The 16,672-nt window shown below is 35.4% G+C and overlaps 1 protein-coding gene across 3 annotated transcripts in view; it reads left to right on the top strand.

Moving 5' to 3' along the window:
• The window catches only part of LOC108969146 (neuropeptide Y receptor), a 229,298-nt gene that overhangs the window by 81,344 nt on the left and 131,282 nt on the right, over positions 1-16,672 (top strand). For all 3 annotated transcript variants that reach the window (XM_018933695.1, XM_018933696.1, XM_018933698.1), the window contains exon 3: positions 9,867-9,980. In XM_018933695.1, the coding sequence (XP_018789240.1) occupies positions 9,867-9,980 (114 nt within the window). The remainder of the gene's footprint in view (positions 1-9,866; positions 9,981-16,672) is intronic.

Genomic DNA, 16,672 nt, shown 5'->3' on the forward strand with positions numbered 1-16,672 from the left:
AAACAACTTTTTTAAAGTCCTTGTTTACTGTCATTTAAAAACTACTTAAAACAGGTTTAACTCAAATTTCGTAATCATTTTTGACATATAAAATATTTATAAATTTTTTAATGAAAGAAATCATCAGAGAACGATGGGAGAGGATTATTAGAGGATTTGATTATAATTTTTCTTGATTTTTTATTTTCGGATAATTTCCAGCCGAGTTATGGCGATCACCGCAAAATGTTCTGGAGATTAATAATCTTTATGAAATTTTTGTTTTAAACCAATATTAAAATAATAGTAATGAATTATGAGTAATGAAAGGATATCTTACTTGAATATATTAATTATCCTTTTCCTGATCGTTCCTAAAAATAAATCCAAACATGAGCGAGTTACTGAAAATCTGTGCTTCTAGTAAACGATTACAGCTTTTAGCAAAATTGACTGTGAACACATTTTGCATATATTTCAAAAATGATCTAATATATAGATCTGCAATCTTTAGCAAAAAAGAATAAGAAATTGATAATTTATTCAGGCATTAATTCAAGATTGTTGATTTACATTAACATTTTCCTTCAAAGCACTTCCCGCCAACTAAAGTGTACTTATTCGTACCCTTGCTCTAATATTCGAAATCTTTTTATAGCTTGACCATAATATATTAAGTTTGCCGCGACACTTGTAACACCCAAAAGAAAACGTCGTACTTCTTACAAAATAGATATGTAAATGATCAGCGGTACAAGCAGAGTCTATTATTGTAGTTTATATTCTCAGATATTGAATTTTAAAAAGAATCGAAAACAAACAATCATCGTTCTAACATCTTTAGCCTCTCCGAGATAAAGTTATGCTTTCGTGGGTTCGATTACCCCTTCATTCGATATAAATTTCTGTCGGACGAGTTACTTTTCGAGAAATCTGATCAAAGTTGTGCAATACGGTGTATGGGATAGTAGTCGGTATTGGTGGAGTTCGTAGCCTAATCTGATCAATGTGGCAAGAACGTCGAGGGAAGTCAAAGCCAGCGCGTTAACATGGTAGAAAATAACTTTTTTCTTCACGAAATCGGATCATTTCATCTATGTCGCGTATTTGTGATCGTGAACTTTTATCACGTTAACTTCCCCGTCATCGAAGGAGAGGTGCTGTCGTATACAATTATAAAGCACTTTTTGATTTCACTATTCGTTTTTCCTTCCTTTCCTACCTATTTCTCTAAAACTAACAGGCTATAGCCTCTGCGACAGTGGCGCTACCGGCCGATGGGGCTAAATATTTGAGCCCCCTAAAGCACAAGTGGTATAACTCCACTTTTTCTTCGGTCGAGATGTTAAAGGGTTTGCTAAAAGTTGTATATAAAAATCAATATTGATCTTTTGGACTACTTTTTTCAATAAAACTTCAGAAAAACGTCTTATTTAACTTCAATTGATGTTTTTGAAACTTTTTGTCCATTAACTCTTCTTTTATCGAGTACCGAAAATTAATTATACCATTTGTGCTATAAATGGTTTTAAGATTTCATTTAACTTATAAATAGTTCGAAATCTGTTTCGTTTTCTCATCTAATTTTCATGTATTATCAATAAAACTTAAATTTATTTCATTATTGACTGTATAATAAGTAAAAAAATATTTTTTTATTCATCATCACTTTCTTGAAACTCTTTCTGAAGTGGGCCAACATCTTCAGCAGTCTCACTAGTAACAAGCCCCTCGAAATAATTGTGGTGTACTGGAGGGATGTATGGCAGCAAGTCCATCATATCTTTCCTTTTTTCTTTTGAAATAGGCCGAGCTCTTGTGTACAGCTTACCCTGATCAATGATGCAAATATTAACCGGTCGTCCTTTTTTTCCTGCTGGCTTGAAATCCAATGTTGAATATATATCTTCAGATAGAGTTTCCTTAAAAAGGATTTTAAATGGCTCACTTTTTGTGTAGCGTATCCATTGCTTTGCAGCCACGATACAGGTTGACCTTCACAGTCTTTTTTTCTTTTGCTGATTTTTTTTAGGATGTTTTCGACTGACAAAAAATTTTCGATCGTGATAACTGTCACATGAAAGGCATTCTTTTTCCTTGACAACGCAATAGTTCTATACCAGTCGTCAGGTGTAAATATTTGTTGCGACTTACCAAAATTTTCAATACATGCAAAGTCACAGTCATTGGGGAGGAATGAATATTCATTTTGCATGAACTTTTGGTCCATCATTTCTACATTATTGTCTGGACTTTGGACATATTTCATCAACGTCATAGCGATTTTCCAGTTACGGCTTTGACCTGTGCATGTGTCGCTATACATAACCACATGTTTGGCTGCTGTCGCCCTAAGTTTTATGTGTTTAATTAAACACGATGAAACTTCTTGTGAACCCTTAGAACCATTTACTTCGTCCCAACAATACGTGAACCTCATTTTCGTTGAAAGTTCATGGCAACCTAAATTGTATACGTACATATTACGTGTGTAGTAGGCCTGTTGACACATCAGTTAGGGGAAAGGCAGGTACTTCTAAAATTAAAGGAGAATGCATAGTAGCTGTCATTGTTAGCACTTTTTTCGGCATTCGCCTTCATGGAATCGCGAGCTTCTTCGGCCTTCCGTAAATGAAGTTCATGGTCCTGCTTGAGATTTCTCTTTTCTTCTTCATCTGTTGAGTATTTTACTTTATTAGAAAAAATATCACACATGGCGCAAGTGTCTTATTGTGGGGCGTGAAGTTACAGATTGAACTTGTTATTAAAAGTTCTTCGATATATATGCTCCCTAACAGGCTGAAGCCCTTGGCTTTCAACCTGCTCCTTGTTTAGATTGTACTTGAGTTCTCGGCTAAATATTTCCTATTTTTGTTGTGTTTTCTTGTGAAATGATATTCGTATGAAGGAAAAGTTGAAATATGGGCTCTTACTTGTGCCATTTGTTCAAGTGAGGTTTTGTTACCAGGCACCTTCTTACCCCGTTTATYGTCCCCTGGAGGATAGCCCATTTTGACCTTCTCCAAAGCTCGCGTCATTCTTCCATTTGAGATTTTCAATGTTTCTAAGAAGTACCTCTTGCAAACCTGTTTGGTTTCCGCCGCAACATTATGATAGAACCTATTTAAACTTGTTCGATTCTTCTCAGCGGTGGTTGGCCGACGACATTCCGGTAATATTGTATTCAAAAGACCACAAATGAATGCATTTTGGACAGAGAATGTCCCTATTTTCCAAAATGCTTCGAATATTTTTTTCGTTCTTCTTCTGTTATTTTGTTAAAACACTTTTTGGTGCATTTGCAATCGAGATTGCTTAATTGCTTCTCAGGAATTGGCTTTCCCTTTCTAGTGACGTAAGAGTCTAACGAATTTCGCATCTTTTTCCTTTCTTCTCGCTTCCATTCCTTTCTCTGCCCTTTCCAGGCTCTCTTTGGCCTTCCTTCTGCATTTTCCTCTGCTTCACCACTTTCATGAGTACTGGGTCTCCCTTTCACATCAGCAGCTGCTTCATTGTCCTCTATGGAACCGGGATCATCAACGGCTGAAACCAAAGTTTACGTTCAATTATTTGAGAAAGTATAAACATTACGACATGAATTAGCATTTTCGATTAAGCACCAAATTGGGTTTTACAACAACAACAAACGAATGAAGAAATTTTGCCATTTTTCAGCTTAACACTTAATTTCACTACTCTTACCTTCACCTGAGTCCATCTAAAGAAATTATTACAAAAAAACACTGAGAATAAGTCTTTCTCCCATGAAATTCACTGCACGAATGGTGAATTTGTCAGTTATACCACTGTCAGCGAATAGGCGGCAGCATTCACTGCACTAGTAATTTCTGCTTTTTATGAGGTTGCTATGGGAACTAGCCACCACGTTTTTGCATTAAATAGAACACATTTTCCTCAATACAGTACCATAGCTAACTTAATTCTGGTACCACGGGGAGCAGGAGCCCTTGGAGTTTACTCCAGCCATGCGGAGTATCGTGGTGATTGTGGTCCAAATCCAAATGCGGCAAGAACTGACTTTGTCAATTGAATGTGGAGTTGCATTGTAACCGGGTGCCGAACCCAAAGCACGCCAGAGGTTTCAGATGGACTTCGAACCCGACCAAGGTAGTTAGTGTGCTCATTCCACACCTGCTGCCAATTGGTACTGAAAATGTCCAGCATTCTCAGGGCGCTGATCAACGCTTTGATTAGATCCGCTATGCTTTTGAGCGCCGTGGGGTAAGGCTGTCGGTAGCAGGAACAGACGTTAAATACACCGGACGTTGTTCTAGGTAGTATATCATTCCATGGTATTTATCAGTTATTTTACTGTAGAAAACAGGAATGATGAAGTAATCACCGAATGTGTGAATAGTAATATAGAGTATTTATAAAATTTCTCCTTGCTGTAGGCGATATTATTTCCAAAAGCGATACGTGTGAAAGTACGAGATTTAGTGTATGTCGATTTTCTAAATCTTTAAGAGGGCTTTATTGTAAGCCCTACTTCATTGACTTTCATCGAACCTATTTATCTCATATGTTTTCAAATGTCTCATAAATATTATTCGGCATAATCTCTAGCTTAACATAATAACTTAATGGCACGTAATACAGAATTATATGAAGTTTGTTTCTCGTCAAAAAAGTGCTCGTTTTTATGTAGTCGTAGCCGCAACATGAACAAAGAAGTTTGCTGATTAACTTTCAACAAAAACTTTCTGTCAACTTCTTTTATCGTTACCACCCACTCACATACTCGCGCAACAACTCGTGACCTACATGCATAGACACACAAAAACTTTCCTGTACAAATGAGCTAAATTTGGCATAGATACATATTACGAGCGCCGGCTAAGCTCCTAGTTTCCGCAATTATTTATTTGTTGCATGTATTTATGTGCTTATACTCATTTGTTGGCCGTATAGAGCAACTTTTTGTTGGCAAAATAAATACACGAACTTACTCGCCTAAGGGCGTTTCCACAATAGTCGTATGATTAGATTAACAGGGCAGTGACATCCATAGAAGAAAAGAGTTTTGTTGTGAAAACGACTCTTAGCCGCATAAAAGTTTGCAGAAAAAAGGAAACTAGAAATTTTTGTGTCTCGGAAAGCAGTCTGAACACTATAAAATCATATCATAGTTAGATATTAGGTGAGTTTTTGAAGAAAGCGTCCGTCAAAGAGTAAAAGCAACGATCGTAGAAATAGTTAGGCAAACTTGAATTTCTAATTTATTGAGGATAAGGTAAATACTCTAGGTGAATGGCAACCAACCAAAAAAGATATAACGCAGGCTTAAATGTATAGCTTCAATAAAAGTATTGGATAAATTCCATGAAATTGGGTTCGAAGTATTCTCGCATCTCCGCTGGAGAGAAGTTTAACGACAATGAAGAGAGAGTAGAGTAGAGGTAAAACTGAAATGTATAAGACAGACGATAACTTTCAAATGAACAAATTCGGTAGCGCTAATATCGGGTGGAGCCGAACCCCAATTTTAAGAGGTAAAGGCAGCTTAATTTATCATTACTAACATTCCTTAAAGTCAAAATAGGGAATGGATTACGAGCATTTTTCATGTCTTAATACTTTATAAGCAGCATGTCAAAAAATGTGGCACAAATTTTTACCAAATTCATATTTTTTGATGCTTAACCAAATGATGGTCAAAAAAATACTGCACTTAATTCACTAAAATATCAAAAATATTGACCAATACAGACGGTAAAAAGCCAATTGGTTAGCCGAGAGCTACAGTATTGGGTATCTTGCGGATTGCGCATATTTCATTTAGTCCTTTAGTGCCTTATACTGGAGTATTTTTAAAAACATATATTATTAAGCATTACGATAGCGAAATTCCTTATATCATCCGATCAAATTTGAACCGGACTAAAATATTTTTTGTATTGTATTAAACATTTTTTTTCAGTCCTCTCAACGAATAACTTTCATAGAACTCAGTAGTGAACTTTTAGGTTTCCAAAAATTGAAAAAAGTCACAGAGCGTCAAATCTCTTGAAAGCGGTGGCTGAGCGATGATTCAAGCAAACTAGTTGTTCAACTTCCGGAAAATAAATAGAAATCGTCAGAAAAGCTTTTCGCGTTGTAAACAAACAAAATCCTCACCAACAAAGAAGTTTAGGACAACATTCTACAAATCTGGTCTACGAGTGCATTTTATTGGACCTATCCGAATCACATTTGTTCAGATGGTTAATGCAAGTACTTACCGTTTCTGTCTATATTTAATATCAGACAAATAATATTATAGTCAAAAGAGATGAGATATTTGTGTATATACGATAGGACAGATACACTGAAACCAATTCGTCTCATCATCCTCATCAGTTTTGTGTATGTATATCACTTAATATCTATTTGGATCACCTAGATAAGAACCATCAAAGGAAAACAAACTTATTATACTCTCTGGCAACATGTTGCAAGAGTAAAAATATTTTCATTGCACTCCCTATGCCGTGAGTGGCTCTAACCTTTATTTCGAATAGGATTGTTTTTCTAGAAACGCCATTGTTTATTTACATATTTATTAACATACATAAATTATTTATATAATATGTGTTTATGTATACGTACTGATACGGGCATGAAGGAACCGCCTCATACACCTTTCTTTATGTTAATGCTTATGCGGGAAATTAATTGTTGCGCACAATGGAGACGCAATAAAAAAGCTCAGTGACCTCAATGAAGTCTACTTAAAGTGGCTCAACAATGCTGGTACGTTTCATGTGCATATAAACATAAATTATGCCGACATACGTGTCTGCTTACCTACATACTTGTACGTGTATCGGCTTGTGAATAAACTATGAGGCAGAAGGCGAGACATATGCTCAGCCTGGCTTTGTGTCATAAATTTCGTCTGCGCCGTTGTTTGCGAATAAAAGCTAGCATTCTGTGAGCTTATCATACAGAAATGAAGTATTAGCATAATTCTCTCATAGTTGTAGTCAAACATTTAGGCCAGAGTTGGCTTTCGCTTTGGAGTAAATAACAAGGACCATTAATGTATAGTTAACGACCTGAACATTCAGCTAAATGGCTCCATTTATTATTAAATTGTAGCACTACAGGGGGACTTTGTTTAACTCATTATGTGCTAGGAAAGCAGGCAATGTGCGGTTCTTTAACTGCATTCATGCTTGCATGCTAGCATAAAGAAATCACTCATACGCACTGTGGAATCTGTAGCAATAACTTAAACTGTATGATAAGCTAAATTCAGCACTTCCACGTTTCATTATGGCAATTCAGGAAAAAAACATGTTAGGTATGTGTCTTCACATATTTTTGTGATAACGGAGAAGAAAGTAATAAAGATCTTGCTCCATACATGTATGTATGTACAAATATGTAGGCACCTTAATGTGCTTACACCTTAAAGTCAACCAAAGAGAAAAACAAACAAAATAAGTCATCAGTTTCAATAAATTTTGCTGATTATGATTTTTTTGCATGACAGTTCGATCGATACGTAGAAAACAATAGCTGAAACAGAACAGAAGTCAAGTATTTTTGGGTGCCGAATAAGGTATGCTTAGAGCGAATTTTGGTAATATGATCGAATATTATAATAAACCGATTTGGATAGCTAAGAACGCCGGCTCTTTGTGTGCCAACAACTCTTCATTATGAATAAATAAGACTATCGAAAATCAACAAAGTGCTTTGAATCTGTCGTCTATTTCCCGATGGTGTGACCTTTGAGATGTTTCAACCTTTGTGTAGATAAATATGAAGTGCAGAGAAAAAAGAAAGAAGTATTACTTTTAACTGGGACAAAAGAGAGGAGAATATCGACTCGTTCCCAGCCTGAAGGAATGTGGGTAAGGATGTGCTTCATGATTATCACCTTATCGGCTTATTAGTCTCCAGTAATTTCTCTGGAACCAGACACTCAAACAATGTCAAATGTCGAAGGAACTTCATGCTAACGTAATATAATCATTGAATGCTAGAATATCATTGAGCATACTGTCAGCGAGCTCTAGACCTTTTTTGGCTATGCTAACGCAGGGTAGACATACCGCAGTATTTGTCTACTGCTACCATTGTGACTGCCATTTCCCTTCAAATACTAATGTATGAGTCGGTTTAAAATATTTTTGAAAGTGATGTTAAAAATCTTTTGTTAAGAAGTCCTCGAATGACATTGAATATCAATACATAAGTGAAGGGGCAGAGCCCTTTTATTTTAAATAAAATCATATATGTATAAACCAAGTTATACTCGTATTCCATTAGCACTAGTCGAGGAAAAAGCTGAATATCAAAAATTTTTCGAATGGAATCGATCTACATTAGGGACACTATATGTGAGAGATATTTTGCACTTAGTTAATCTCTAACATCTTTTACAAGTTCAGGTCGTTAAAAAATTAAACTGTTGTACATTCTGTCATAAAGTTAATTTTATTTCATATTTCATAATGAAATGCTCATCTTTTGCTTTCAGACAAGCACACAAACGATCTGGTCATTGATCAATGGTACAAATTTTCCATTGGTATTGACGGCGCTGCAGGAACTAACGATTTTTGAGAGTCTCCAAATTTCTTTGACTATTCGGCTATGTTTTTCAATTGTGACATTAAAAAATAGTTGAATGAATTCAAATCTGGATTTCCGAACGGCAATAGACTGCCACCATAAAGCCGGGTTTTAAGCTTTTAAACACTTACTGGATGGTTTTGCCTTGTATGCTAAATTTTTCTGGTATGCTATGCTCTTTATCGAGAAGAGTATTGCTTAACCATCTTGCTGGCACACTTACCCTGGTTTTCACCTTTTTTCATAAAAGTGAAAAAAACATCTTATTCCCCACCAAAATCACTACATCGTGCCTTTGAAACTGTTTAGATACGTTTATGAAACACTAATTAAAAGAAGCATAATTGCATTAAGCTCGTTGCCAGCAAATGGTCAGCTGACCGACGTTAGACTTTCACATCAAGGTCATCTCGAAAAAGTTTTGAACATTGATCTGCTCGATGTAGTGTATCGTTTTCCCTTGATATCCATTTTCTGTTTCTGCTTTCACGAATAGCTTTTTATAGCTAATTGGTTCGAATTTCGAGCGGCCGACTATTTCTCTTTCTATCATCAATCATTTTAAGTGGTGATCCATTTGAAAAAAAAAAAAAAAACAGGAATTTCAAATTTAAGTAGAAATGTTTGTTATCCTTCGAAAGAACATTCTTTGGCACTTATTTTTTGAACATTATCGCCTCAAAATTTTTCCCTCGGCTACGTCTTAGATGGTCCATCCGTTGAGTCCAACTTTCTATGACTCGTTCAAGCATTTCGACACGTGTGATGTGTTGCCCCTAGGCCTGAATCGAAGCGGGATTATCCGCATAGGCTTAAGACTTTACACAACCCACAGGAAAACATCTTGGTGGCCAGACGACCGGCCTAAAAAGGTGAAATTATCTGCTCACCGAAATGCTTTTTCAATAAATCCATTGATTGGTGCTATGTTTGGATAGTAGCGCCTTCTGGTTGAAACCAAATGTCACCGAGATCACGAGCTTCAATTTTAGGCATCAAACAGTCGGTCATCATGGCACAATAATGGTTGTCATTGACACTGGCATCACTTTTAAAGAAATATGGACCGATGATATATCCGGCCCGTAAATCAGACAAAACAGCTTTTTTTTCTGGAAGAAATGAGAGTATGCCTATTGCTTAACTTCTTCTTACAAACTCTACAATGTAGTAAATATGCACACTGTTTTAATATCTGTACACTTACGGTAGATTAAGTGTTGCTAATGTCTGCTTCTCTTTATACCTAATTTGTCATTTGCTGCTTCACTTATTACGATTTATGTGCTTTCTCCTTTCAGACTTGCTAAGTTCATCATAGCAGGCGTTTGGACAATTGCCTTAGCAACAGCGCTGCCTATATTAATTGTCTCCAAGCTATCGCAACCGGAGACGTGGTTCATCGAGTGCAAGAAGTAAGTTCAAGTTAGTTATGTATGTAATAAATATATATATATATATATATATAATTATAAGCAAATCTGTATATATTTACTAACTGTAAATGAGTGGTCTCGTTTTTACTCCGGTGACTATATTGATGTATATATCGAGATTTTTGAATGGGAGAGAAGAGAAAATACAAATACAGTGGTAAAATTTTCAAAATTTCAAATAGTTAAATATTTTATGAGACGGATTCTTTATCAAAACTAAGGCTAACGCTTAGTTAAACTTTTGATTGTTTCAGATAATATGTCGGTAAACTTTTATTCAAGCGCGTTTTTATTTTTCAAAATATGAAAATATTTAAGGAAACCATTTTCGGGCTTGCTTTTCATCTCAAACGACAATCCGATGAAAAAAAAAAACTATTTTTTGTTGTGCTCACGGAATATTTCTGATATGCAAAATCGTCGTTCTTAACTTCAGTTTATATGAGACCTAATTCCCTTGCTTTTGAATATATCTGACTGCTTGATTGAGTCCGAAAGGTTTTGCGGGCTCCTCTTGTGATTGGCAACAATATTGAGTAGTGCTTCCAGAATCTCGTTCTCAAACTTTTTAGGCCACTTACATATTCTTCGTCTTCCAACCTAAAATGATCTCTTTGAATTCGTGCAAACCATTTCTAGTACGTTCGCTCAGCTGGGACATACTAACCATAAACTTTCATCAAAATACGACGACTTTCTGTTGCGGATTTTTTCATATTAAAGTTATAAAGAAAACCCTTCAAAAACCTATTGTTTGAATTATATTACAATCCAAATTTATTTCAAAATAACACTTTCTGATGATTCGTTGCCAATTTCGAGTTTAAACTGAGCGGCAATAAAAAATACGTGGCATATTTTCAGAGAACACTCAGCCTTATAAATGAAAAACACAGTTCTTATAAAGGAAAAACACGGTTTCATAAAATATGTATTATTTTGGTTCGCGATAGTCTGAGCTTTATAATCCGGTACAGAATTGCTGTTCAAGATTCTAGAACAAGGCACTCTAGTCACCGTAACCGAAGAAAGAACGTTTGGGTGAGTCTTCTTCACCGGCACAGATGTTTCGCGACTCTCTCACACAAAATTATTTCGAATAAGACGTCCAAGTTCCTCGAATATAGATACATGTAAGACAATTTATTTCATTTCAAGAATTGTAGCGGGAAAGAGCAGTCACTGGCTTAAAGAACTAAATAGACCACTTTATTTTTGCGGTATATAAGTTTTAGAAGCATATTTCTCAGAATTTGCTCACATTTGTATGCATTTCTTATACGGCTTGTGTGCACTGAAATAATCATGAGAACATACATTGTACATACCATATTTCCTCCTTGTGGCGCTTACCGCTTAAGCATCCCATGAATTATATGAAGCGCCTGGCAGTTATTATGAAACATTTTGCAATTTACTATTTCCACAAGACTGCGGCAAGTTGTTAGACAAGATAGCACAATGCGGATATGTATGTATGTATGATAATATATATTTTAGTAAAACTTGGCGCGTCTGACAACACAGTCACTTGACTGCCTTAGTTACGCAGATTTGCAGAATGTGACATATTTAATTATGTTTGCTTGCGACAAAGCGGTGATGATGTGTGCAAAGCAGGCGGGCAAGCAGCAGAAGTGAAAAATGCGCATGAACAGAAAGAAGAGCTGAAAACATAAGCTGAGATCAGACTGTGCCATAAAAATGCGCCCTTGGAGCTTTCTTTTTCGGTTTCTACACTCCAGTTGCGTTGCTGTGTATTTGCGCGCATTTACTTAAGTGCCCTCTACTCCCGCGCCAAATCACTTAGCGGCAAAAGTAGCGTATATGCTTCCTAGCAGTTTTACTTTGGTTGCAAGTAGATATATACTTCTGGACATTGCAAACGGTGGGGTTTGGAATACAAAATATCGGTAGGGGATCGGTGATCTTAGCTTGTTGTCAGATGTTGCATTAAATTCTATATTAAAACGGTTTATTCCGTGAACAGAGTATATTAAGTTTGCGATACCTTATAAAATATACATTGTGTCAAAACACTTTCCGTCACGTGTGGTTTTTTAGTTTTGGCTCTTTTTTTTCCTCTATTCCGCTGTTTGTTGACTTGTTTCAATGTTAAACTCATAAGTCCATGTCTCACTGGCGGTTATAATGCTATTCATGACTGTGGGGTCGTAATTAGCACGATGGAGCTTATCCAAAGAGCCCTGTTTAAGTTATTATTTTTGGAAAAAGATTAGTTATCGGCATGAGTCGAGCAAAAACGCGTTTCTTACCCAAAATATTCACCAAATCATTCGAATGGTCGCTCGAGAGATGTCGAGCTCTTCTTCAATCTCTCAAACACTTTCTGGCGATTTTTAAGCACAATATCCTTCACTTTTTTCATATTTGCATCAGTTGAAGAGGTCGAAGGTTGTCCAGAACGAAACATGCCTTGAACGATCTCTCGACCATCTTTGAAGACTTTGTACCACTCGCAGGGTTGTGTTTTTGATAAAAATAAACCACCGTAAGCGCAACAATTCCTCATACGAAGTGCCATTTAGACTATTTATTTTGGATTTGCCGTGAGGAGTCAAGAAAAATCCTAAACAAGAACTTACTTATATGAAATTAGCTACAACGATGTTTTGGACCGAGCCTAAGGATTAAGTAATATGTTTTGTTTGACGATAATAAAGGCATTACAACCAAGGACAAACACACTACCCAGAAATCAAACTTGTCTTTGGCCAACAGACCAGTCCTAAATCCTGATAAAAAAATGTGTAAAAGCCAAACCTAGTGGTGGCAGTGGATTTGCATATCTGAAAGAAAAATTGCTCAAAGTCAGTAAGGTAAAAATTAAGGAGGAATATTAGCTCGTCCATATATGTATACGGAAACTCGCCAGAAATGTTTTGTGCACGTTGTTCAAAATTTTCTAAGAAACCATAAATCGGAAAATTACAAAAACTTAATAAATGAACTTTTAATGTCATATATTCTGGACTCTCATTTAGATTTCTTTAAGGAAAATTTCGGTGCTGTTAGCGATGAATAAGAGCAAGAGCGGAGGCAGGACATTTCCATTAATGGAGAAGCACTATCAAGAGAAGTGGAGCGCAGGAATGCTAGCAGATTATTGTTGGAAACTTAAAAAAGACCTTCCAGAAGCCGAAAACTCACAAAAAAAATATGAAAATATTTTCTATATTAACCACTATTTCTCTGAATGCAGGTGATCTTAGTACTTAAAAAAAAAACAAGACGTGTAATCTTTTTCATTCACTTATTATTGTTTAAATTTAGATGTAGATTTTCAAAAAAAAATTTAATTTTGTTTAATATAATACTTTTTTTTATAGTTTTCATCACTTATGTATTGTGAGGAATACCTCACACGCTTTAAATATCGGATGGGACTGGATGTGGCCATAAATTTTTTTTTTTCGAAAACAAGGTAGAAGTTGCCAATTAAGTTGCTTGTCAAATTAGTTTTTGATGAAAACTTATTATTACTTTGTTTCTTATTAAACATGACTAGTTTTATATGGTTAAGTAATACTCCCCTTTTGAAAATATTCTCTCTACGCCATTGACTACTACGATTCAAATGCTACCAGCCAGAGCGGCAGTAAGCAGTATTCACCACTTCATCGCTTGGTAAAGTGTATTCTGCACAAAATGAATGTTTTGATTAAGTGTATATTCTGCGGAGATGTCATCTCGTGTCACCACAATGCCGTTTAGGGAGATAAAATCCTGCTGCAATAAACTGCAACGCAGTGCCACAGCTTTCACTCGTTCATAGTCGTGAATACTTTTTAATGCTCCACAGCGGTGCGGTTTTTTATGGCATCGTATTGTGTTTAAATACTCATATAATATATGAATCTAGACAGCACCTAGATCTTATAAAACGCTTCATGAGTTTTTTAACGATTTCAGCTTTCAAAAACAATAAATATGAAGTATAAACATGTACCTCCTAAACGGAAAAGGTGTTTATACAAACAGTAATCGGAAACAGGTATAATGTGCTATTCTTCTTCTTTACAGTCGTTTCTTCTTTTCGCAAAAATCCTTAACTATTATAATGCGGTATAAGAGCGCAGGAAATACAAATTCGCTAAAAAATGGCCTCATTTCAAGAAAAAAAGATAATGCACCATGTCACTAATAAATAAATACGATATCAAGAATTTATGAAATAGACTTTGACCTGCTGGAAGAATGAATGGATGCCGAATCCACCATATTTCCATACTCTACAGATCTAGCCCACAGTGATTATTTCCTGTTCTCTGAGAATGCTCTCTGGAAAGAAATTTAGCAACTATATAGCGTTAATCGCAGAACATATTATAAAAATAGTATTGAAAACATTTTTTTACCACTACAACTTTTGTATCGCCCTCGAAGATAAATTAAAATTAAATTTTATAAAAAAAATTATTCTATTTTAGCTAACGAACTTTTTAGTCAACTTGTTATCCTTCACAATTTCTGTTCACCGAAGATATTAAAAAGCTATACAGAGTCCAAGATATGAAATGAAACTTCTTTATTTGGAAAATATTTAAATCTTAATATACTTTCTCCTTGGCAGGAATTATAAAATATGTCAAGTTACTCAAAGCTTCTTAGACATCAAAGAACACTTCATGATTTGTGAAGTATCCAGCAATCTACACCTTGAGTATGTACCCAAAACTAAAAAAGGGAGAGATTAGCATGCTGTCAAATTAGACCTTGGCTAGTCCATTTAATCTGCATGCGCAAACCGAATCGGTAACAATTTTTCATAGATTGCTACAACTTTGTTATATTCGTGTGAAGTCTAATTTGATTTGTGGGTTTTTGACAGCTGTTTGTTTCTGGCGATTTTTACCATGGAAGAGACGAACGACGAAGTTGTTTGAAATTTTGTGTTTCCAATGGAATCCCGGTGAAGGAATCGTTGAAAATATTGCAGAACTGGTTTTGGAGAGTTCACAAGTGGCACAAAGCATTCAGTGAAGATAGTGAAGTCATCGAAAACGTACCTCATGCCAGTTTTCTACCCAACTATGTTAATGACGATAACATCGATAAAGTTGGCACCAGAAAAATAGCAGAGTTTCTTAAAATCTTTTATGGATCAGCTTAATATACTTTGGAAAATGTTTTAGGTAAGAAGAAGAAGAAATGCTGGACTCGTACCAAAAGAGCTGAATAAGTCGGAAAAAGGACGTAGAGTAGAGATCGCAAAACATATCATATATGTACTCTACAATGTAGCTGAGAACACTACAATCATCTAATGTGAATTTATAAAAATTACGTCAAAACTGTTGAAAAAAACATAGAAAAGGGCTCCAAAAAGAACCGAAGTCGAAAAATAAAAATTCGTTGAGGGCACTGTAGGCCTTTCCTGCAGACAAGCAATATATACATATGAATATATTACATATATGAATATATGTATATTTGTATATATATTTACTTGTATATATTAAACAAATGATGTTAGAATAATATTGCCTGTAATACCCTACTTATATATTAGTGTCCGGGGTAAGTGACCTGAAACGTTCTGGAGCAGCAAATATTAATGTGCAGTCAAAAACCCCCACTTAGCATTTTAATTGCGCGTAGTAAATCGTTCTAGCCGAACAAAAGTGTCATCATTAGTCAAAAGCGGCAACATTAAAAGCGTAATATATAACTGGTGGAGTTCTTAAATGGAATAGAAATGCAAAAACAATTTATCAACCGTTATGATGAGGCTCATAAACAGTGGACAAAGGAAACAAGATAGGAGCATAAACTGGCAGAGATTGCGGCAAAATGAAAATAAATGTGACAATTATTTTGTTTTTGTTCATTCTCATTTAAGAATGCATCCGCTTTTTTGTTAGAATATCTGATTTACAAGGGCTGTTTGCTGCAGAAAACCACAAAATGCAATTTTGTTTACCTGAAATTTGACAGTTTAGTCACATATCTCCTTTTTTTGTGAAGGTGACAAGATGGGTTGGTTGCAGACTTTGTCAAATACGAGGGCTAGATGAGGATGCGGTGCAAACGACTATTTTTTATGTTTTGTATTGAAACTACATTTTTGCTGTATATAAATAAAAATCTTTATGAATTTACCCTTATTAAGTACAAATATAATTTGAAATTATTTAAGAGGAAAGTTACCGTCAACCAGAAGATTGTAGTTGATGATACTAAACAAATAATATATAATATATGGTATAAGGCTAAAGGCAAGATTGAGTATCATTAAAATGGCATAAACGAGATAGGTGTACAATTGATTGATTACACTTATTTTTGGCATTTTTATATGCATACTATTGACAGAAATAGATGTTCTCTGAGTTTCACTCAAGTACCTAAGGTACCAATATGTGAGAAGTAAAGTCAACCGGAGCTTTAAAAATCCTGATAGGGGTGACTAGAGCATGTTTTCATCAGATCAACGGGAAGTTTGAATTTTATTATATAAGGTATATGGCGGATATTGATATCAGCTTTCTCCACACTGGACAAGAAAACAAAGCAAATGGGTCTGGCAGTGAACGCGGGCAAGTCGTAATTGCGACTGGTCTTTCACATCATTGTTGACAGTAATAACTTCGATGTCGTAGATAATATCGTCTATCTTGGAACCAGTATTATCATGAATAATAATGTCA

Source organism: Bactrocera latifrons, unplaced genomic scaffold, assembly GCF_001853355.1.
Source record: "Bactrocera latifrons isolate USDA-ARS-PBARC rearing strain unplaced genomic scaffold, ASM185335v1 scaffold_241, whole genome shotgun sequence".
In the NCBI taxonomy this organism is placed as follows: Eukaryota; Metazoa; Arthropoda; class Insecta; order Diptera; family Tephritidae; genus Bactrocera; species Bactrocera latifrons.